The 22,975-nt window shown below is 34.0% G+C and overlaps 3 protein-coding genes and 3 long non-coding RNA genes across 8 annotated transcripts; 4 read left to right on the top strand and 2 right to left on the bottom strand.

The window, feature by feature from the left end:
• The first annotated feature begins 2,059 nt into the window (after window positions 1-2,059).
• Window positions 2,060-2,588, top strand: LOC142219568 (uncharacterized). The gene is made up of 2 exons (XR_012717637.1): window positions 2,060-2,318; window positions 2,386-2,588. It is a non-coding gene; the product is annotated as an uncharacterized LOC142219568 (long non-coding RNA).
• Window positions 2,589-4,379: 1,791 nt separating this feature from the next.
• Window positions 4,380-5,947, top strand: ECSIT (evolutionarily conserved signaling intermediate in Toll pathway, mitochondrial). Its single transcript, XM_075303640.1, has 2 exons — window positions 4,380-5,488; window positions 5,556-5,947. The coding sequence occupies exons 1-2, from the start codon at window positions 4,480-4,482 to the stop codon at window positions 5,879-5,881; spliced, it is 1,335 nt and encodes a 444-aa protein (XP_075159755.1). The 5' UTR covers window positions 4,380-4,479; the 3' UTR covers window positions 5,882-5,947.
• LOC142232767 (GTP-binding protein 2) lies at window positions 5,927-13,849 on the bottom strand. Of its 2 annotated transcripts, none has more exons than XM_075303468.1 (3): window positions 13,622-13,849; window positions 7,159-8,786; window positions 5,927-6,853 (listed from the first exon to the last, which is right to left on the bottom strand). In XM_075303468.1, exons 2-3 carry the CDS (start codon window positions 8,776-8,778, stop codon window positions 6,578-6,580), a joined length of 1,896 nt encoding a protein of 631 aa, XP_075159583.1. In that variant the 5' UTR covers window positions 8,779-8,786; window positions 13,622-13,849; the 3' UTR covers window positions 5,927-6,577. The 2 variants fall into 2 exon arrangements, with proteins under 2 accessions (XP_075159583.1, XP_075159650.1); XM_075303535.1 differs by lacking the exon at window positions 13,622-13,849 and adding an exon at window positions 9,900-10,012.
• On the top strand, window positions 9,608-10,343 carry LOC142232980 (uncharacterized). Of its 2 annotated transcripts, XR_012721288.1 has the most exons (3): window positions 9,608-9,822; window positions 9,921-10,149; window positions 10,210-10,343. It is a non-coding gene; the product is annotated as an uncharacterized LOC142232980 (long non-coding RNA). The 2 variants fall into 2 exon arrangements; XR_012721280.1 differs by lacking the exon at window positions 10,210-10,343 and having other exon boundaries at window positions 9,608-9,813.
• Window positions 13,850-14,819: 970 nt separating the features above from the next.
• On the bottom strand, window positions 14,820-15,329 carry LOC142232715 (uncharacterized). The gene is made up of 2 exons (XR_012721191.1): window positions 15,090-15,329; window positions 14,820-15,022 (listed from the first exon to the last, which is right to left on the bottom strand). It is a non-coding gene; the product is annotated as an uncharacterized LOC142232715 (long non-coding RNA).
• A 593-nt stretch (window positions 15,330-15,922) lies between these two features.
• Window positions 15,923-17,864, top strand: Dhpr (dihydropteridine reductase). Its single transcript, XM_075303304.1, has 4 exons — window positions 15,923-16,081; window positions 16,167-16,353; window positions 17,199-17,532; window positions 17,595-17,864. Exons 1-4 carry the CDS (start codon window positions 15,998-16,000, stop codon window positions 17,695-17,697), a joined length of 708 nt encoding a protein of 235 aa, XP_075159419.1. The 5' UTR covers window positions 15,923-15,997; the 3' UTR covers window positions 17,698-17,864.
• Window positions 17,865-22,975: the final 5,111 nt, after the last annotated feature.

The following is a 22,975-nucleotide window of genomic DNA, read 5'->3' as shown; positions in this document are numbered from 1 at the left end:
GATTTAATTCCCACGGTAGCTCCTGCTAAAGCCATTGTAGTGGTGGGAACAACAACATTCGATCCAGCTGCTGGTGATACTATTGTGGATGATTGTGAAACCACCATTGCATTAGTATTGCATTTGTATTACTAACGGCAGCAACAGTCGATATTGCATTTGAAGAATTAGTAATAGTGGCTAATGTTGGAGTAGTATTTGCTGCACCCCAATGGGACCACTCACTACTTGGGCGGCCGTTGTATTTGGTTGTTGCAATACAATATTTGCGGTCACAGCCACTGTGGTCGTGGCAGGTGTTGAGGGTGCTATGTTGGAGTTGTTCACTGTAGCTGATGTAGTGGCTGCAATTGTGGGTGTCAGGGATGTGAGGGCAGATGCTACTGTGGCAGAAACGGCTACAAAACCAGATGCTGTTATATATGTTATATACATATAGCACTCCGTTATTTTTATTTCGTCAATCGAATTGCATTTTTAAATAACAACGCGAACCACTTTTGTATTCTAATTTAACACAAATCATTTGAATAAATCAATTATTTCTTAATTCACATTACAAATGGCGCCATGTTTTGAAACTAACTAATCTCAACATATGGAAGGATTTATAGCCGACCTAATTAGGGACTATGCACTTTATGTCAGTTTTTCAACTCGAAAAAAACAAAGTACCACAAATGAAAAAATATTTCGGTAGTTTTTCGCATTTTTGGTTTTGTATGGGATTTCGCTTCGGAAACCGAACATAGTACCTACCTTAACGCCCGGTATGCAACTGCAGGGGAAAGTTCTGGAGGTGCATATCGGTCTTAACCATGAAAATTAGCTGGTTTTCGGCCCAGGAAACCAATACGGTACCCATATTCAAGCCGGCAATGCTGCTTTTGAAAATTACTTTTTTTGTCTTTTAAGCCCGGATGCAGCATTTGCAAAAATTCCTGTTGCAAGTCAACAATGATGGCGGACCTTAGACGGTCGGATAAACACTACGACAGAGGTTCGCCTATTTGTTGTGTGTTCGTTCAAGTTTTACCCTCACACTACACGAACAATTATGATAACAACATGAAGAAATAAGAAGAAGCATAAACACAAACAATGAAGATGGACGAAAAGTTAGGTGTAAAGCCATTTTTTAGTAAAAATGGAAGAAACAATAAAAATTCCAAGCTGAATTAGCGATGCCTCATTAATTTCATTGCAGAAATGCTTGGTTTAATTATGAAAATAATGCTAATGTTTGGCGAACATCCCCTTACACGTGAAGATTTGTGCCTTCTAACCGGAAAAAATCAAAGTTGTTTTGATTTTTTGCCAACACGTCCCCGCAACACTCGAACATGACCTTATACTAGCGGATTTGTCACCGCAATGTGTTGTGTCGCAGGGTTTATCCTACCGTATAAGGTGCCCTTTACAGTGTGTCGGATCGATACGACTTGTCGGCGATGACTAAATAATCGGTTCATGTGTTATCGATCCCATAAACTTGCAGCAGTATCGATTATGCCTTCGGACTTAACTTATAATGTGCATAATATATGGGATATGTTCGACACGAGCACTGTCGGCCAGAATAAATGATAGTCTGTAAAGGCCGGTACTCTGTTCGGTTTTCGCGTCGAAACTCCATACAAAACCAAAAAATGCGAAAAATTTGCGAAATTTTTTCCATTTGTGATACTTTGTTTTTTCGTGTTGAAAAACTGACGTTTATAGCACGGCGCCATTTGCAATGTGAATTAAGAAATAATTTATTTATTAAAAACTATTTGTGCGGGTTTATAAAACAAACATGGACCATATTTTTGTTCCGAAACTATACAAAGGATCAAAGGAATAGCAGATCAATTGCCCAAGGAAAAATAAAATGTTATTTTGTAAAAACAAGCAACAACCACCAACTTAATCCAATATCGCTCCCTGTAAAATAGCGCTCCAAGCTACCTAAAAAAACGCCGGTTTCTATGTGCGAAATAATGGTTTCCATAAAAATTTTTCGCAAGAATGAACATAGTACCGGCCTTAATGCCCTTTACAGACTATCAGTTCCCTGCCAGCATTTCAAAGTTCCATTTCATCTTCATCGCTACCACAGACTCGTAAATGTCACTACAACCATCCTACTGTGATGGGGGGCAGCATATCATAAAGTACAAAATGTACTTCATACATGTATTTTGCCATCACTACTTTTACAAAAGCCATTTTATTTTTTGTGAAACGCCAAGCGCAACCAGCTTGTTATATTTTATTTAAATAAAAACGAAAATAAAGTTCTGAAAACATAGATTTTACGCTTAAAATTGTGAAAGGTATATTGGTGAACAATTTTTGATTTTCCAAATGGAATAAAGTGATTGTTTTTCAAATATTTTACAGACACGCTGCCTCCATCGAATAAAAACACTGGCTGATAGACGCTGTAACATGTAACTCGCTACTTGTAACTCTACATCATCATTAATGCAAAAAATTATGTTAAATGTGATGTGATAGTGGTATAAATGTTATATTTTTAAGAATTTGTAAATGATTAATCAAATTAATAAATATCTAAACAAACGTGTTTTACTCGACCACAATGATTCTTTTACCACTATCTTAAAATGTGCTTTTTCTGATTGTTTGGAGGGTCTCTTATTGGCGTCGTTCTAAATTGATCTATAAAGGCACCTAATAATTGCACTCATGCGAAACCTTTTTGTAGTAACTTGGCGTGGTACAACTTCTCAATAGTGACGGCGCTTTTCCGACGAGTTTTTGATATCGTATATGATTGTTTTCGACGTACTGGGGATTCTCAGAAGCGCCCCCAAATTCAAAAAATGTTGGCAGGGATTATTCCGGACGTAATGTCGGTGTTTGTAAAGAATCTTACTGTGTGTCGGATCGATACGACTTGTCGGCGATGACTACATAATCGGTAATGCGCTTTACAGACCATCAGTTTTTCCGGACGACAGTGCTCGTGTCGAACATATCCCACATATTGGACACATTATAAGTTAAGTCCGAAGGCATAATCGATACTGCTGCATGTTTATGGGATCGATAACACATTTGCCGATTATTTACTCATCGCCGACAAGTCGTATTGATTCGACACACTGTAAGATTCTTTACAAACACCGACATTCCTTCCGGAATAACTAATAATTTGTAAAGCGCATAAATGTGTTATCGATCCCATAAACATGCAGCAGTATCGATTATGCCTTCGGACTTAACTTATAATGTGCACAATATATGGGATATTTTCGACACGAGCACTGTCGTCCGCATTATGCGCTTTACAGACTATCAGTTATAATCGATACTGCTGCATGTTTATGGGATCGATAACACATTTACCGATTATTAATGGTGTTTTCTTTTCTGAAAAAAGTGCTTTGCCTTCACTTTGTCTGTACAGAATGCGCATTTTTAAAATGTTACCAGCAACCTAAAAAAATGCTATCATTTCAGCGGGCAGAAAAGAATTCAAAGAAGGAAACAGGGCAATGGCAGCACTCTCGTTTGTTGGCAGTACTGAAAATGCCCGTAATTTGCCTCTATGCGTGGCGCTATTTTCACAACAGAATTCGAAGCCTTTTCGCACTATTGCCTGTTTTTTTTAGAAAAGAACCTACAGAGTACATTTTCCGGGCAAAATGCAAAAAAGTGTGCATTTTTTACAAGAAAAGAAAACCATTTCAGCGGGCAGAAAAGAATTCAAAGAAGGAAACAGGGCAATGGCAGCACTCTCGTTTGTTGGCAGTGCTGAAAATGCCCGTAATTTGCCTCTATGCGTGGCGCTATTTTCACAACAGAATTCGAAGCCTTTTCGCACTATTGCCTGTTTTTTTTTAGAAAAGAACCTACAGAGTACATTTTCCGGGCAAAATGCAAAAAAAGTGTGCATTTTTTACAAGAAAAGAAAGCGCCATAAGACATCGCCGACAAGTCGTATCGATTCGACACACTGTAAGATTCTTTACAAACACCGACATTCCGTCCGGAATAACTGATAATCTGTAAAGCGCATAAGGGGGATTTCGTTAAAAGAGCATACCTCGCTTTTCAGCCCATGAATTAGCTTTTGCTAGCGAAATTCTCGTTACGACAACGTAAACATAAACAAAGTTCGATATGCAACTGTTGTCCTGCGCTAATGCAGTTTCCCAATATATTTATTATGAGAGGAAATCCAATCAATTGATAACGTCGTTCCAATGAAAATTTCTTTAACAAAAATGCTTACGCAAACATATCATCTATTGGTTGTTGGTAATATCGTTTCGAACGTGCCGCATACAGAGCTGTAATGCAATAGCGCCATCTATATAATTCCAAAAAAGGAAAGTGCACATCTATCTTAAATTATTTTTGACATTCGGCGAAATCATATGTGTTGTCCAAAACAATTGTTTTGCAACATTTCACAAATATTTAATATCCTCAAAAGTATTGAACTATAATTAATAGTATTCTTTAATGAAGGCGATGATAGGGCGGCTTCATATATTTGTTAAACAATCTCACCATGTACAATTATTGAGTGTGGTCACGGCCAGTAATCGTTTCAGTTCAGCAGTTACGGTAACCGCACATAAAACATATAGTTCAACGAGTAGTCATGCTGGTCCTAAATCTAATGATATAGATGAAGAAGAGGATAAATCTAAGAGAGAACAAGACAAAAATACTAAGGGTCAACAGAGAAAGCGCCCGCCAATCAAGTCATTTGTACCAGCTGTGAGAAATCCATTTTCCTCTGCGTCTGAAAAAACTAAGGATGTATATATGAGTATGGTGAACATTTTCTCCGAGAGGGATGTACATCGTCGTAATCATGTTGAATTTATATATGCAGCTATGAAGCATATGTCGGAATTCGGTGTGGAACACGATTTGGATGTCTATAAGGCATTGATAAATGTTATGCCCAAAGGGAAAATGATACCACAGAATCTATTTCAAGCCGAATTCATGCACTATCCGAAGCAACAACAGTGTATTATAGATTTATTGGAACAAATGGAAGATCTTGGAGTAATGCCGGATTATGAAATGGAGGCTATGCTCTTGAATATATTCGGACGTCAAGGTCATCCATTACGTAAATATTGGAGAATGATGTACTGGATGCCGAAATTCAAAAATGCTTCTCCATGGGCATTACCAAATCCGGTGCCCGATGATACATTGACCATAGCCAAATTGGCGGTAGAGCGAATGTGTACTGTAGATCCACGATCTCAAATTAATGTGTACGAAACGAAAGAAGTAGAAAATGCTTTGGATCAAACATGGATAGTGAGTGGGATGAGTCCAGACCAGTCACAACTGTTAAAAGATCATCCTCGACAAAAAGCTGTGTATATAGAGGGACCATTTATGATATGGTTAAGAAATAGATCCATAAATTATTTCACCCTTAGAGCTGATCCAGATATGGAATTTCTGAATTCTTTACAGAATCGAAAATTTGATGATGGAGATGGTAAGATGGATGGTTTGAAGCTAACAAGAAAAACAAATATAATAAAATCAATTTTTTTCTATGTTAGATGTCACGCAGTTAAAAGTACCATTCTTTGGAAGCGTACCTCCTAGAAAAAATGAAATTGGCAAGTTACGTTCTGTTCATCAGCAAGATGATGGCACAATATTTGCCATATGTGCTACTGGAACTTCAACCAAAGACTCCCTCCTGTCGTGGATACGTTTGTTGGAAGCTAATGGAAATCCCTCTTTGGGTGAGATACCAGTACTTTTTCGTTTCCATTCAAATGTGGGTGAGAAGGCAATACAAATCGAGGGTAATACAAATGCTACTAGCAGCAGTATGACAAAAGACGAGTTCACTGCAGGTACTGAAGAAACGAAAAGATAGTAAATAACGAAATGTTAAGACGAAAAGTAAATAAAAAAAGGCGTGTTAAAGTTTAGTTGTTTATAATTGTTTATTTTCATTTACATTTAGTTTTTACATATACATATCAATGTATATTTAAGAAAATGACAAAAAAAAAAAAACAATTCTAGTCGATAGGATTAGGACAGCATTCGAAGATTTGTTGCTATAGATTCATTTGTAGATCATAAATTGCTTAAACAAAAATAAAAAATACTTATTCTTTAAGTACAATTATGGTGTTAACGATGAGTGTAAAGTGTTTCTTAACTCTCTCTCTCGCTTTACACTCATCGAGTAAAGCCTCAGGAAATAAATTACTAATTTATTTCATAAAGCTATTAAGGATAGATGAAAATATGGGCTGGAAATTTACTAATGAATTAAATTCATTTCGAAAATCAAAAATTTATATTTAAAGAGCAATCATTCATTCCAAATATCTTGTCTTAACTAAAACAAAAAATCACAGTCAAAACTGAAAAAGTCAATCTCTTAGTAATTTTTCCGACTTATATCTATTTCACATTATATCCTATATTAATTTCAAAAATGTCATATATGTATAATAATAATATCCGAGGTACAATTTGAGAGGGCTAACAATGTTCCTTTTACATGTATAGTATATTGCTGAAACTTACGGCATTTGCAATACCACTCCACTAATAGTACTTAAAAAATGTCCAAGGATTTATTGAGAGGGAATACTTGTGTTACAACCCCTATGCCTTTATTGGAACCTTCACGAAATAGTACTCTCATTCCCGGTCGAACATATTCGGGGTGGCCAACAAATTGAAACATCACCGACGCACTATCATTTGTTTCAAGTTTTTCTCCGCCCATTATTCCTCTGATGATTGCTGTTTGCCGTATACTGCCAATATGGACGGTAGTTTGGAAGCCAACACAAATAGCTGTAGCGTGAAACAGAACAGAAACTTTAGCCTGCAAGAAAACAATTATAAAATTAAAGAAATATTTCAGCTTAAATAAACAAAAATGTTGTAAAGAATTCATTCGTTAATTTCGAAAAATTTTGCAAATCTGGTCGATCTTCCAAGAGTAAAATTCTGCCGAAACAGATCGTAATCCTGGCAAAACCATGTTTTTTATTTATTTCAGCCAACCGTGATTGCCTTCCCATTTTCAGCAGACTTTTTGCTGTTTTTCAGTTTTTTTTTCAATACAAATTTCTTTGGGTGTATCAAAAAAACTCGGTCTCAAAATATTTCAAGCATAGGAATACTTACCTGGAAAAATAATGTGCCATACGGTGCATATTCTGTATTCCCACAATCTGTTAACAAAACCATTCCGCTACGTAGTAATGGTAATTGCTGATTAGGTGTAAAGGAGAGTGATGCACTTTGTCCCGCCCTCACAACTCTGCAAGGGGCCTTATTACGATGTATAGTTTGTACGGTAACAGGATGGAAACTTCCACAGGGAAGAGGGCCAATTTTCATGGGCATATTTTCTGTTATAACTCCTTTAACCAAGAGGCCACCAACTACAGGTCCCACTTCCGATACCCTAAATATTTCGTCAATATGAAATTCGCATGATTCTTGTTCCAGACGTTCTTTTTCCGAATTGCTAATGCCTGGCGAGAGCAAATATAGAAATCTTGTAAGTAGATTTAATCCATATCCTGTCACATTTGATACACAAAATATGGGAACAATATTTTCGGAAAATTGATTTGATCCAGCTGAAATGGCTTCGTCTGCATTTGTGACAAGAAATGGCACCTTACGACAGCCTATGGTTGTTAACAGATTCTTCAATTCCTGTATGGTCTGATCTGGGGATGTGATATCGTTTTTGGTTATAACTACGAAGAAGGGCATATCGAGGGCTCTCACAATGGACAAATGTTCTTGACTAGTGCCATTGAAACCACCGCCAGCAGAAACCACAAGCATAGCATAATGGGGTGAATAGCCCGAAAGGGCTTGTACTGTTGTTCTAATATAACGTCTATGACCGGCCAAGTCCATGAATGTTACCAATTTGGTAGACCGATCACTTATCTCCTCCGCTGTCATCATTTCATTATACTTGTAGTTTATTACATTGCCTTCTGTATCGAATCCAAGAGTTTCATGTGATATGCAAGATGTGCGCCCAGATTGAATTTCATGCATGTGTCGGAACATATTTAAACGCGCCCGTCCACGACCATTATCAAATTCTCCCTGTGTTAATACTCCCAATAGCGTTGATTTTCCAGCATCAGCGCCTCCTAGAACTGCGACTCTTACTTCTATATTATGTTGGTCATCTGGTATTTTACGAACCAATACTTCGGTCACTGAGCGGCGACTGTCAACATATTTCCCTCTCAGCACAGATATACTGGCGCCCAATTTATGAGCCATTTGCTTTAGGGTGCTTAACGAGGCATTCATATCTTTCTCATTCAAACCATGCAAATGACCAGAATCGGATACGCCTATTTCATAAATGGCTTCTCCATGACCTTCACGCAAACGCCATTTCATTTGTGTGACCAAATGTTCGAACCTTTGCTTTGAGGGATTCACAAGTTTCAATTTATACTCTATATTTCCCAATTGGGGTTCTGGTGGCAGCATTGCTTGATTAAAATCTATATGTATCCTATTATTGCTTCCATCAATTTCGCCGTTTATACTACGACTGTGACCACAGCTTCCAATGGACTCTACACCGCTGTCACTATTGTCGTTGCCTCGATTACCGTTAGTTCCATTGTTGTTACTTTTATTGCCATTACATCCATTGTGAACCCTGTTTCCATTGGATTCCATTACGCTGTTGGAGACATATGGTCCTTCGTCGAAACCATCATCCGGTTGACTTCGATCGAATAAACTAATAAAATCCATTTTTTTATCTATAAGAAAAGAGGTAGATATGTTATTGAGAAAGATAATTTAGTAGCGAAAAATATTAATTTTGAATTTGGAGTTTTTTTAACATAGTTTTTCCCTAATATTTAGAATAGATGTTAAATTTTATTTTCTGATCTTTTAATTAACCAAATTATTCCTTGCAATTATAAATGATGTGGTTATCCTTGTAAATCAAATTTCGTATAAAAGATTGTTAAATATTTTTATCCAATGGCATTATTTTATAAACCGTTATATAGAATTATTGACGAGAAATCGAGAGAGCAATCCATGGTTATCACTTTATATTGCCAAAAATGCTTTGCTGTCGATGAATAAATTACAAATTTGCACAACCTCTATTTTTCTTTCACAACAACAGGTATATAATGAAAATCACATTGTCAAGGTCGCCGTATCAGAAGAAAGCTGAACTTTTATCCTCGAAATGAAAGAAGAAAAACAAAAATATACTATGTATATCCTTTATAACAACTATAGGCTATGTTCGTATACATTTATGCCACACACCAAATAAAGATTCCTAATAAAAACAAATACATATTACACTTCATAGCCATTCACACACACACACACGCACCGAACACCTCCTCTACCCTATCCAAATACAGCAAACCAAAACAAAAGAATTGTTTGGTTTTCTATGGGGACGTTCAAGAGAAATTATATGAACATTTTGTACTGACCTTGAAAGTGGTCCGCTTAAAAACAAAAAACATAATTTTTACCCCCCAATATATATTTTTTGTTATGAAAATTAGAAAAAAAATGTACAAAAAACCAGGAACGTAAATATGTCAATTTATGGTCAATTGACATACCACCTTAATCTTGTCTATTTAATAGAACTTTTTTTAGCGCCTGTGCACTCATTATGAACACATAATAAAAAGGAGGGATATTTTGCTTAGTCCCTCTTAAAACCATAAATACACTTTGCCAACACAGAAACTTTCAAACCAGAAATTTATAAATGATATCTTAAATTGATTGCGAGAATACCGATAAGTACATAATGTATTGTAACCACAATAAATAAATAAGAATTAGCACAAAGAGCAGAGATAACAAATTACTGTTAAATAATTGTTTACTTGTGAACTTTTTATTTGTAGTTGTTTTGCCAGTTGGTGTATCGACAATACTGAAAGTATTCTCATAAATTTGGCCCTATAAACCAGCTAAAAGCACGAAAATAACAGAAAAGCAATGAAGACCAAAAATACAATAAAAAATTATAATATAAATACGGAGAGAGGGAGAACCAGACGCGAATAAATTGAATGATTGTGGGCCACAAACAAAATTTGTGCACTCTATATGTAGACCTTTACGACTGTAATGGTAATGAAAAACAATCACTTGTTGACTTCTTAATATTGAGAATGCATTTTTAAAATATAGAAAAAAATCATTTACCATCATGTTACCATCATCGAAGGGTGTGAGTATTTATAACAGATCAATAGAAAAGTTCCCGGCCTGAGACGTAGATATCAGCACTAGAATTAAATCTATATGTGTTCCAATTAAGCCTACACACAAAAAATTTTTTTTCTGGTTCAATCACGAAATTAATTGGTCCAATTAATTTTTTAATTGAAATGTCTTCAATCACAGAAATGATAGTATCAATTAAAAAATTAATTGAAGGTCAATTAAAAAATTAATTGATCCAATTAAAAAATTAATTGATACTATTAATTTTTGTGATTGATTTTTGTTTCAATTAAAAAATTTGTTGAATCAATTAAATTTTTAATTGGATATTTTTTAAAACTCAATTAAAATTTTAATTGGAAAAATGTTCGTGAAAATTTTTTCTGTGTAGTCTTCTAAAAGGAGGGAGTGTAAACTTGACACCAGTCTGATCATTATTCACTAATGACAATCTATAGTCCTCATTTATGACAATAAATTTAAATAGCCAAAATAATTGAGCGTTTTTTTTTTGGTTTAAAATAAACCAAAATTTGAGTCAAAATCGAGTTTATTGCAACTCCAAAGAAAATCAACAATTATGGATTATTAACAATGTAAATTTTTGCTTCGTTCATATGTGTCGTGAAGAAAGATTGGCGAATGGATGCGGCGTTTAATTAAATCAAAGTCAAAAAAGCGAAAAAAACATGCGAAAATTATTAAAATAAATAAAATTTTGTTGTTTTTGATGAAACAAAATAAACCCAGCCAACTGCACTCAAATCGATGATTTAACAGTGGAAAAGGAAAAAGAGATATGTTTGTACAAATTTATTTCGGCAAAGGCCGGCTATCATAAACCTTTTTTCGGAAGGTTCAAGTGTGGTTCACTTTGGGTTCAGTGAACTGCCTGAATTTGTTCTGATAATTGGTTGATAGTTTTGCTGCAAGTAGAGGATGCCGATGAGGAATGTGGTAATTCCGAAACGTGCGTCCATTCAACCATCTTGCAGTCTATAGGACTTTGCCCAAATAAATTTGACAAACATTCTTTTCCTCTATTAGTTAAGCTACACTTGTAGTTTAGTCAATGCATGGTTTTAAGCTGAAATCAAAAACAACAAAATGATTGAAGAATAAACCAACAATAACCAAATAAATAAAATTATTAAGACAGATATTTTACTTGTTTATCTATGCCATTTTACAGTTATTTTATTTAAATTGAATAGACATAAAATTCGTACATCATAACCGACATGTGCATTATAAATTTAACAAGTGCTGATAAATGTGTGTAGAAAGTTAAATATTGCACTTACAAATGATTCCAAATAACTACCTGCATGAGGCTATGTTAATAATGAAGTTGAAATTAAGAAAGCATATTCCAAAAGTTGGAATTTTTACTACAATGCATTGAATGCAGTTTTAAATTTACACTTTGCTTTTTTATGTATCTTTACATAGGCTTTAGTCATGCAATACATCTATTACTTGGCCTTTTTAGCTTTTTATTACGTAATAGATGGACATTGAATTGAATAGGCAAGATCTTATCTTGTGTAAATGAATCTTATTCTTGGTTTATAATTTTTTACAAATAAATCATATTTTTTAGCTAAAAAAAATAATAATGAAATATATTAGTAGGGTCATGTAATGTCCTCGGTTCTAAATCAGTAATGGTTCTGTTATTGATTAAAAAGTTGTCTTGCTATCTCTTGGTACTTATTGCGGGTTTGATTTGAACCAATTTGTTTTTTTTTTAATTTTTTATTTTCGAAACAAATATATTGTATATAGCTCGATCCATTCTTAACTTTTAGAGGACGCAAATTCAATGTTTACGTCAGAAGCACATACATAACTACAAATACATTTGACCAAAGTAAAGCAAAACACGATTTGTTTATCAACAAATGGTGAAAATCAAAATAGAGAAGTATAAAATAAACCCCCCAAAAAAAGTGAACGTTGATATTGGGGTATATCTATGCACACGAAGATTTAGCCAAAAACAGAAAAAGAGAATTGATATGTTTGGCCTAATACTTTAAGTTGTTGGCATTTTTTTAATCATCCTAACATATTTACAAATATACACATATGAATGGATACCTATGTATGTATGCTTATATACAAATTGATGTTTGTGTGCACTTAAACAAGTTATTTGACATAATACCCAAGTGTATGGGGCAAGTTTTTTTTCGATCGGTACACACTTTGAATACGCTACACCTTCTAATAGCTGCAACTATGACCAAACCCTTGGGTATAGTATAGAGTTGACTAATACCAAATTTTGTCACATTTTGGCTTAAAAGGCATTATATATTACAATAAAAAAGAAATAAATAAAGAAAGGAATTACAGAATTCATGAAAAATCATATTTCGATTTTTTTCTTTTTGTCCATATATACATAGATGAGCCGCGTATGGTAAATACAAAAAAACACACAAAAAAATTTCACGAAAATTTTTCCAATTAAAATTTTAATTGAGTTTTAAAAAATATTCAATTAAAAATTTAATTGATACAACAATTGAAACAAAAATCAATCACAAAAATAATAGTATCAATTAATTTTTTAATTGGATCAATTAACTTTTTAATTGGCCTTCAATTAATTTTTTAATTGATACTATCATTTCTGTGATTGAAGACATTTCAATTAAAAATTAATTGGATCAATTAATTTCGTGATTGAATCAGAAAAAAATTTTTTTGTGTGTTCTAAGGAACGCTAAATGTATTTATGTATCGTAAACGCATTTTCATGAAAATGTATTTCAATATTACCAAAAGCATAGAATTTAATTTGGTTTAGGTTCACCAATAGTCAAATGGGTAATCTATTGACTTCAAGTAAATATTCAATGGAATACAAGAATACGACTTGAATACAAAAATCCTAACCTAAACCTAACCAAAAATTAGGAAACCAATTCTATGCTGTTATTGCAAATTAATTAAAAATGAAGTAAAAATACAATAACAAAGTAATGGACTAGCTTTAGCTGTAATAATGTAAGGAATGGATTCCGTTATTTTAGGAACACTTAGACAGGTGGGAGAAAGGGAGATTCATCATCATTTCAAGCTTGGAAAGCCTCGGTATTCCACCAGCACAGTATTGCTAGCAGTTCATTAAAGGGTGTTTTGAGAAATTACCACTTTTTTCTTTTATTCAATTGGTAAGCAAAGGTATGCTCCTTAATGTAGGGTACATTGTATATATACAACTAGGCAACTAGACAGGCACAACAATTTAAAATATCCCAACGTAGAATATAAACCAAGTTGAAAAGGACTTTTCTTTCATAGAGTTCTGAAAATCATAACTTTACCCACTTTAAAATATGCAATGATGCAATAATTTACTTACTTGCGAAATTTTCCTTTGTTTTGATAGAAGGCACAGCCTTGTAATATATAATTTTATTCTCTATGTTTCTTTTTTTTGGATAGATGGAAAAAACGGAGATACTTCATGTATAATCCACTTTTGACTATAATCCAGAAACGATAAAACTAAGCACTTTACGTTATATATATTTGTATTACTCGATTAAGCTTGATGTTGATTATTCTTTGGTACTTGTCTTTTTTTGTCCTATTGTTGTATACACAATGTGTGTGACTCTGTAGTCTAATCGTTTCAGCGGCGTTCTATTGCGATCAGCTGACAACAGCTGAGTGGTGCTAAATACACGATAAAAAAATGTATAATCTCGTTTTTTGCAATGTGTGTGAAAAAAACCAAAATTTACATACTACGTTCAGCATTAAAGAAATGTTGCAATTCATGACATAATATAATATTACAAAACTTGCTATGGTTGAGTTTTAAGACAAATAGCCGAGAACTCCACGCTCTCGAAAACAATCGAACGGTCCCATCGCCAACTTTCACGCCCCTTCCGTCCATGAGAGCCTCGTCCCCATAACGTAGGGACAGCGTACAAACCATAATCGGGACGGGGTGGAGGCAGAGGAATGTAACCAGCAACAGAGAAGGACTCATCAGCCGGATATATTACATCACAAGACCAAATACTAGGTTATTCAAAAAAAAAAAAAATATTAATTAACAAAATATGCTAAAATTGTGGACTTCATCACATCAATACTTAAGTTAGTGTCAACTAGATGATAGATTGAATTAAAATTAATGCACATCCTACGAATAGGCTCCACAGAAGCATAATTCGAGCGTTGAAAATCAATGAAAAGAATCTGGTAATTCCTATATGCCCCAAAAAGGAATATTTATCCTAATCCTAGATATCAATTCCGAGCATGGAATATCCCCACTAACTAACCAATACCCCTGCCAACATTTTTTGAATTTGGGGACTCTTTTGAGAATCCCCACTACGTCGAAAACAATCATATACGACATCAAAAACTCGTCGGAAAAGCGCCGTCACTATTGAGAAGTTGTACCACGCCAAGTTACTACAAAAATGTTTCGCATGAGTGCAATTATTAGGTGCCTTTATAGATCAATTTAGAACGACGCCAATAAGGGACCCTCCAAACAATCAGAAAAAGTGCATTTTAAGATAGTTGTAAAAGAATCATTGTGGTCGAGTAAAACACGTTTGTTTATATATTTATTAATTTGATTAAACATTTACAAATTCTTAAAAATATAACATTTATACCACTATCACATTACATTTAACATAATTTTTGGCATTAATGATGATGTTGAGTTACAAGTAGTGAGTTACATGTTGCTGCGTCTATCAACCAGTGTTTTTATTCGATGGAGGCAGCGTGTCTGTAAAATATTTGAAAAACAATCACTTTATTCCATTTGGAAAATCAAAAATTGTTCACCAATATACCTTTCACAATTTTAAGCGTATAATCTATGTTTTCAGAACTTTATTTTCGTTTTTATTTAATTAAAATATAACAAGCTGGTTGCGCTTGGCGTTTCACAAAAAAAAAAATGGCTTTTTTAACAGTAGGGATGGCAAATTACTTGCATGTACTTTTTGATGTACCTTTTCATGATGGTTGAAGTGACATTTACGAGTCTGTGGTAACGATGAGGTTGAAATGGAACTTTGAAATGCTGGCAGGGACATCATCATGGAGCTTAACATCGTCCGTCGGGTAGGCAAATGAATTAGCAACAGAATTTGCCACAGATTTCTTAAAGCCGGAGTTTCCGTTATTTTCTTTACTAATTTATTTTATGAAGAAATAAACTTATATAATTGATACATTTGTATTCGCATATAATTAAACCCCAATAATCTAGTGGCTAATAGGGGGTGGCTAACTAAGTAACCAGTTTTCGGTTTTTTATTTTGCCCAAAAACCGATTAAAAGAATCAAAATGAGTTTTAAACACTTTTTATTGCCAAAAATTAACAAAAATTAATAACACAGCGAATATAGCACCTGCCTTTATCGGAAAATGTTAAATTTTATGCTAAACATCAAATTCCAATTTGTTCGTTATCCGGTTTCGGTTTTTGTAAATCAATCGGGTGTCGATTTTGGACACCCTAGATAACAAGTTTTCGGCTACCGATAATCGCTATGATTGTGTTATACACTTAACTCGGTGTTTTGTCGCTGACTGCAGACACTTTTGTTGAACTTATGTCGATTATCGGCATTAAGATTTCATTGGATCCATTCGGCTTCTACAACCAACTTACAATCTTCGTATTGCAAATTTGCCAGTGTGCTCTCAGTCTTATCGAGTTTCTCTAGCGGTTCGGTAAATTTTATTGGAATAATGTCTGTTGGTCGAGTATTGGTTTATGGTGGAAAAGGAGCTTTAGGAGCTGCCTGCGTATCTCATTTTAAAAGTAATAATTATGTGAGTACTATTCAATGAAACAATAGTGGTAATTCGACCTTCTAAAACTTTGCCTTTCACTTCATAATAATAAACCTAATTGCAGTGGGTTGGCAGCATAGATTTAAGCGAAAATGAACAGGCCGATGTTAGTATCGTGGTCCCAAAAGATGTATCTTGGACTGACCAAGAACAACATGTTATTTCTAAAGTTGGTGACATCTTAAAAGAAAATAAACTTGATGCTGTAATATGTGTGGCAGGAGGATGGGCTGGTGGAAACGCTAAGAAAGGTGAGAATGGAAATTGGTATACATTCATCTTATACAAATCAACAGGTTATTTTCTTATACATACAATGCCAATTAGCTGAAAGTCGTGCAATTTATTGTTTTTGGATTAATCAACTCATTGCATTTGGTACTTGAACCGGTATAAAGAATTTATTAAACTTGTTTTTAATGAAAGCACAGTGTCATGAGTTCAATCTCCCCAGATGATACTATCTTATTAGAATTTGACTGACTGATTCATTTTAACTCATAAAGAATGTATTTTACAAGTGAATCTACATTTTTCGGTCTTTATTGTAAAAACCTGGAAATTGGGTCTGCCTTTCTTCATTAATGTGAAAGCGAGGTTATTGGCTTTGGTTATAGACACACTGTAATACCACAATCAAAACTTCTCTGTATGAAACCACTTTAAAAAAATCATATAAGCTGATTGTATTATAGATGGGGCATTATTGACACTGCTGGGAAAATTGTTTGCGTTCGGCCATAACTAAGATTGGATGTATGCACTAAAAATCCAATATTAAGATCTACATACGTGGGCTTTGCGATAAGTACTTAGCCTACAAAATAAAGAAATCTCCCGAAAAATGAAACGACAAACCATTTATAAGTTATGTTTGGGGTAAATCAACCACACTTTCAATTCACATTGTTTCGCAACAAAGTTCAATTTTAAAGCTAACTGTGCTTCTTGGTCTTAACTTTCTTCCTTTGCTCTGCTGATATAAATATTCCAAGCTTTTTGAAATTGTAATTGAGCATAGATTGGAATACAATGTTCTTCCAGGCATAGCTATGAAAACACGTATACTAATAAGTACTTCTTATCTTTATATTAGATTTGGCTAAAAACTCTGATTTAATGTGGCGCCAAAGCGTATGGACTTCAACAATATCTGCAGCTGTTGCATCCCACTACCTTAAGGATGGAGGAGTGCTGGCTTTAACTGGTGCCAAACCTGCTTTACAAGGTACACCTGGAATGATAGGTTATGGCATGGCGAAAGCAGCTGTACACCAACTGACCCGATCATTAGCTGGAGCCGATTCGGGCTTACCCAACGATGCATTGGTCGTATCAATTCTGCCTGTAACACTAGACACACCCATGAATCGTAAATGGATGCCTAAAGCTGATTTCTCAACTTGGACACCATTAACTGAAGTGGCCGAGTAAGTGATGATTTCATCAGATTTTTATTTCTAGAAATAAAAATTGTTTTATTTATTCGTAGACTTTTCCACAAGTGGACTAAGGGTATGGAACGTCCCAAGTCTGGATCGTTGTTACAGCTCATTACTAAGGAATCCAAAACACAGCTAGTCGAAACCGATTAAATTGGTTATCAACGTCTGGGCCCAAAATAGATGTACTCAATGATTTCTCGGAATCTCTAAAACGTGTTAATATGTTTAAAATAATCGTTTGTATGTGTGTGTAGCATTAAGTGTCTTTGCATTGATTAGTATATAATAAAATACGTTGCTTCATTTATGACATAGTACTTATGAGTATATTTGGTTAATTTGATATTTTGATAACCTTTGCCCTATATTGAAAAAATGTTGAGCAAAAAATAATAGACAAATAGTTTGGAGAAGGAAGCATTTCCAAAATTATAAATGATTTTATTTATATTTATTACACAATTTATAGCATATAGAAAATTCGTGTATAATTAGAAGAGATGCTGATAGCATCAGCCTTTGTTTCGTAAAGCGAAACGACAAATTTCACTGAAATATTTCGCGAAATATCGAAAAACTTTGTCTTTGTTGTTAAGCATGGAATTATTTAAGAGTATTCGATCGTTTACATTAAATGCTTTGGTCGTGTCAAAGTTAACTCTTGCACGGTATAATACACTTAAATAAATTTGTTTGAAGACTCTGTGGAAGAGGAAGATTTGCAACAGCAAAAATGTTGTCAAAAAAGCCAAAACCATTATTATGATTTTTTAATACTTGATTGGCTCGCAAAAAATGATTTGTTTGGGTTAATCAAATAAAAACAGTAATCTAAAGATTGGCTTTGGAATATATAGTTTACAACGACCCAAGCCCATTTGTTTCTGAGTTTATTTAAAATAAGCCCTACATGTCTCCAATGATTCACGATATCATATCAAAGCAAACAAAGTTAGAAAATTTCCAAACAGATAATTCTAACTCACATAGACCAAACAGCCCATACTTATATAACTGGTGGTAAGCTTCTCCGTGATACCCTATTGTATGTTTGGCTTTTGGTGATTTCGGTTCTAATAAAACGTATATTTTCGAAATTAGTTGCGAAATATTATCGACTTTGTGTAGCATTTGGATGACAAGCACTATTATTTGGACGAAAGGACAATGAGAAAACAATTTTATAACCCTAGGGCAACACCTTTTCAATGTACATATGTGTCATCAGCATACATACAGTGGCTTTTGTTTATTATAATGCTAATATTAAAAAAATAAAAAATCAGCTTAACTGCATTTCAAAATTCCCCTGGTACAATAGGTTGTTGCTAGTAGCGTAAGTACTATTGCCAATAATTAGTTGCAACTGTCTTAACTGATGTTTTTACTACGCATTGTGCTTTCAGATGTTTCCCAAATAAAAAATGAAAAGTTTAAACTACTACATTATTTAAAATAATTAAAAGAAATGGCATTGGAGAAAATAACCTTTACTCATTCAATATTTTAGCCACATATTTTACACATTCAAATAAAAAGCTTAGGTATGCATGCTCTGAATGGCAAAAAAAAAGTAAAATGCAAAGTATGAATTGTGATCGGATTCAAAAGGCCGTCTTGACAATGTTTGTAATTTTTTGTCGTTTTCATAATTTTTCACACATTGCTTGTAAAAAATGCATTGTTAAGATCTGGTTTATTACAAATCAGTTTAAAAATTCCATTATCTGTATGATTCATTTTACCAATACATTAAGTACTATACTGAACAAGTCAAAATACGTTTAGGTTCATTCAAAACTGAACATTGAAAAATGTCCAGAATTTTAGGATGTAATTTATTTTTTTTTTTTATTTATTTATTTCATAAAGAGTCAAGTCGCTAGACCATATATGACCCAAAAACTACACAATTCTTTGAATAATTGACTTAATTTATAACATTAATTAGAATAAAAAATATAATAAAAAGAATCACCGGCTACTCTATAGTCTCGATTAATTGATATTACAAACAAATTTACTAAAATAATAGAATATAAATGGAATTACAATGATATAAAAAAAAAAGTAATAAAATAATGACAATAATAACCATTCAACATTACCTAGCTTATGGTCTAGAAATGAGAATATAATTATTTATAATTTTTTTTTTTGTAATTATTCTGTATATCTTTTTTATGTAGGAATTTGTTAAAACACCAGGGAATCATTAATCATTACTTATATTATAGTGAGCCATCAATTTCTGACGAAAAGAACGTTTAGTACATTCAAAACTTCTTAAAGGAAGAGGCAAGACATTGTATAGTCGGGCAGCCCTAACGTGGAATGATCGCTCTAATATAGAAGTTAACTTTGGGATAAACATCTGAGGATTCCTAGTAGATCTTGTAAACTTAAATAAATCAATCAAAAATGTAGGAGTTCTAGCTCTATATGCGGTATAGAAATGCATAAGGACGCGAATCTTTATAAAATCAAAAAAGGTACACCCCAAAAAGTCCATTACATATGGGGTTACATGTTGTCGTACATTAAGTGAGTAGACAAAACGAATTACTCTGTTGAAAATTGTTCTTAATTTCTGTACCAGAACCATAGGAACCCCATAGTACACCTCCAAACAATATAAGAAAATTGGCATAATTAGCGCATGAACTATTCTTTTTCTCATTTCCAATGGAATACATAACTCTAAATTATACAATTTCCTTAAAATAAAATTTACCTTGGTATTAATAGAATTTATATGTAATTCAAAATTCAATTCATAATCAAATGACACCCCAAGACATTTAATGTGATTCACAAACTCAATATCATCATTACCTACTCTGACAGAAATACCAATAGGGGCATTACCAAAACACATAGCCTTTGTCTTCCTAGTGTTAATTACAAGCTTATTCACATGCATCCAGTCATCCAAGTACATACAGCTGTAATCAATGATACTCTGCAAGACATCTGAAAATTGCTTATCACATCTGTATGTCTTCCGCAAATGCAAATGGCAAACAGTTTGAGCTCGAAATCTCACCAAAGAAATCATTCATATACATGATAAAAAGTAGGGGACCCAGCACAGATCCCTGCGGGACGCCACTGGTCACAGGCAAAAGATCCGAACTAATACCACCACTAAAGACATATTGATATCGGCCAGTTAGATATGACCTTAACAGAGAACATGCCGAACGCGAAAACCCAAAATTCCGATGCAACTTTTCAATAAGCATAACATGATTCAACTTATCGAAGGCCTTTTCTAAATCCAGCGATAGCAAAATGCAGTAACAAAGGTTGCTCACAGACTGTCTAATGGTATCCGTAAGGCCCAGTAGTAATGAAGCTGTGCTTCTATTCTGTCGGAATTCTGATTGAGCATCATGTAACATCGAAGAGGCATGCACATGATCCATAATCTGAGTCTTAATTATGTGTTCAACAACTTTAGATAATATAGGTATTATCGAGATGGGTCTATAGCTATCTACCGCATCAGATTTCCTAATGGGTATAATTTTGCCAATTTTCCACTCAGATGGAAAAGACGATGTCATTAAAATTGTGTTAACAAGATGCAGGATCTTATCACTAATACAAGCCATTATCATCGAAACATATTTAAGCGTCAAACCATCGGAACCTACAGCCTTACATTTAATGCGAGAGAAAGCCTCAAGTAACTCACCACGGTCAATAGCATGAAATGAAAAACCATCATCCCCATGTACGAGACCAAAACTCACATCATCACCATTATCTTGGGAGGACGAAAATATGCTGTTCAAGACATTTACATCAAAGTCCAATACATCCTTGGACTTACCAACCCCATAACCGTTTAAAGTTACCCAAATATCCCTACTAGACTTGCCCTCGAAAAGACTGGCATGTACCTTGGACTTTGTCCTACGTATAACACGTTTAGCCTTATTCCTACATCTGCAATACGCCTTCCTGTTTTCAGTGGATGGATCACGCACAAAGGCACCCCAAGCCAGATCACGTAAGGAAACATGATATGTTATCGCAGGATCCCTGAACCATGCGTCCTTCCTCCTATTGGAGCATCTGCGCCTCTTAACAGGAAAAATGCCATGAACCGCAATTATATTGTTCTGCAATATAGTCAACTGCTCATCCACATTATTCGTATCGTACATCCTAAAATTCGCACTCATCAAAAGCCTGTCGTACACGCTCCAAATCAATGTTATAATCAACATAGTCATAATATTCAAACAACGACCGTAGTGGTATGTCCAATGATAAAAAAATAAATGAATGGTGAGATATACCCGGTATTTGGAATTGGTTAGATAAATGCACTTTTTCTGGCAAAGAAACTAAAAAAGCCAGGATATGGAATGCCTTTAGGGATGCCAGACGTGCTCTTTTAAAGAGCACATGTGCTCTTTTTTACAAAATGTGCTCTTAAAACAAGACAGGCCAAAAGAGCACGCAAAAGTGATCTTTTTTGCATCACAACAAATATTAATCAAGCGCGATTCAATAAATGGTAAAAGTAACTGAAAATACGTAAATGTCGCACTAATAGATTTTCCTAGCCGTTATTTTCTAATTAAATAGTGTTTTACTTTATATATCAGAGTCGTAGAAGATGTTGCTTCTTCACTTTGTACTCTGTTCTAAATGTAAACAAACTTCTTCAATAACGTTTTTCACAAAAACACCAAAAAATGACTTAAAAAGTATTGTAAGAAAATTAGCTTGAGTTGAAAGTGGGTTATTTTATGTTTATGGTATGAACCTTTTTGCTATGTTTAAATGAATTATATTTCAATAAATTGGAAATAAATGTTTTTCTTTTATTTGAAAAAGTGTGCTCTATTCTTTTCGTATGTGCTCTTTTTATAAGCTGAATGTGCTCTTTTTTCCTCTTCAAAATCTGGCATCCCTAAATGCCTTGCCGATAGTGCTCAGGAATTTCAATTTCACGGTTGTTCAGTTCAGGAATGAATTGTTGCTTAGATTCCAGAATGAGTAATTGATAATGTTTATAGTAGCCAAGGGTTCCATTAATAGGGATATATATGTATATAGTTGTCGTCCGAACCTCAAGCCAAATATAAATAGATAAATAGTTATAGATAGCCATAATTGGCCATGTTAATAATAATATCAATGGAATTAATATGTATTTATCTGAATTTAGTATTTTTCTAGTGATGTATAGAATTAAGATTTACTAAAATGGCAGTGCACTATTATTGGCCTCGGTTTTGGCTTATTGTATTGCCTCAATAAATTGAAATTGAAATCCGACATTCAAAATCCACATTTGATGGTAGCTATCTTTGATTTCTGTTGCATGTCGATAATACAGTTGTGCCATACATTTCTTATGGGAGCAAAATCGAAACAATCGATAACTTCATGGGGAAAACAATCAATA

The sequence above is a fragment of the Haematobia irritans genome, chromosome 1 (genome assembly GCF_050003625.1).
Source record: "Haematobia irritans isolate KBUSLIRL chromosome 1, ASM5000362v1, whole genome shotgun sequence".
NCBI lineage: Eukaryota > Metazoa > Arthropoda > Insecta > Diptera > Muscidae > Haematobia > Haematobia irritans.
The sequence above is the reverse complement of the archived record's forward strand: the minus strand, read 5'-3'. Positions and strand labels throughout refer to the sequence as shown.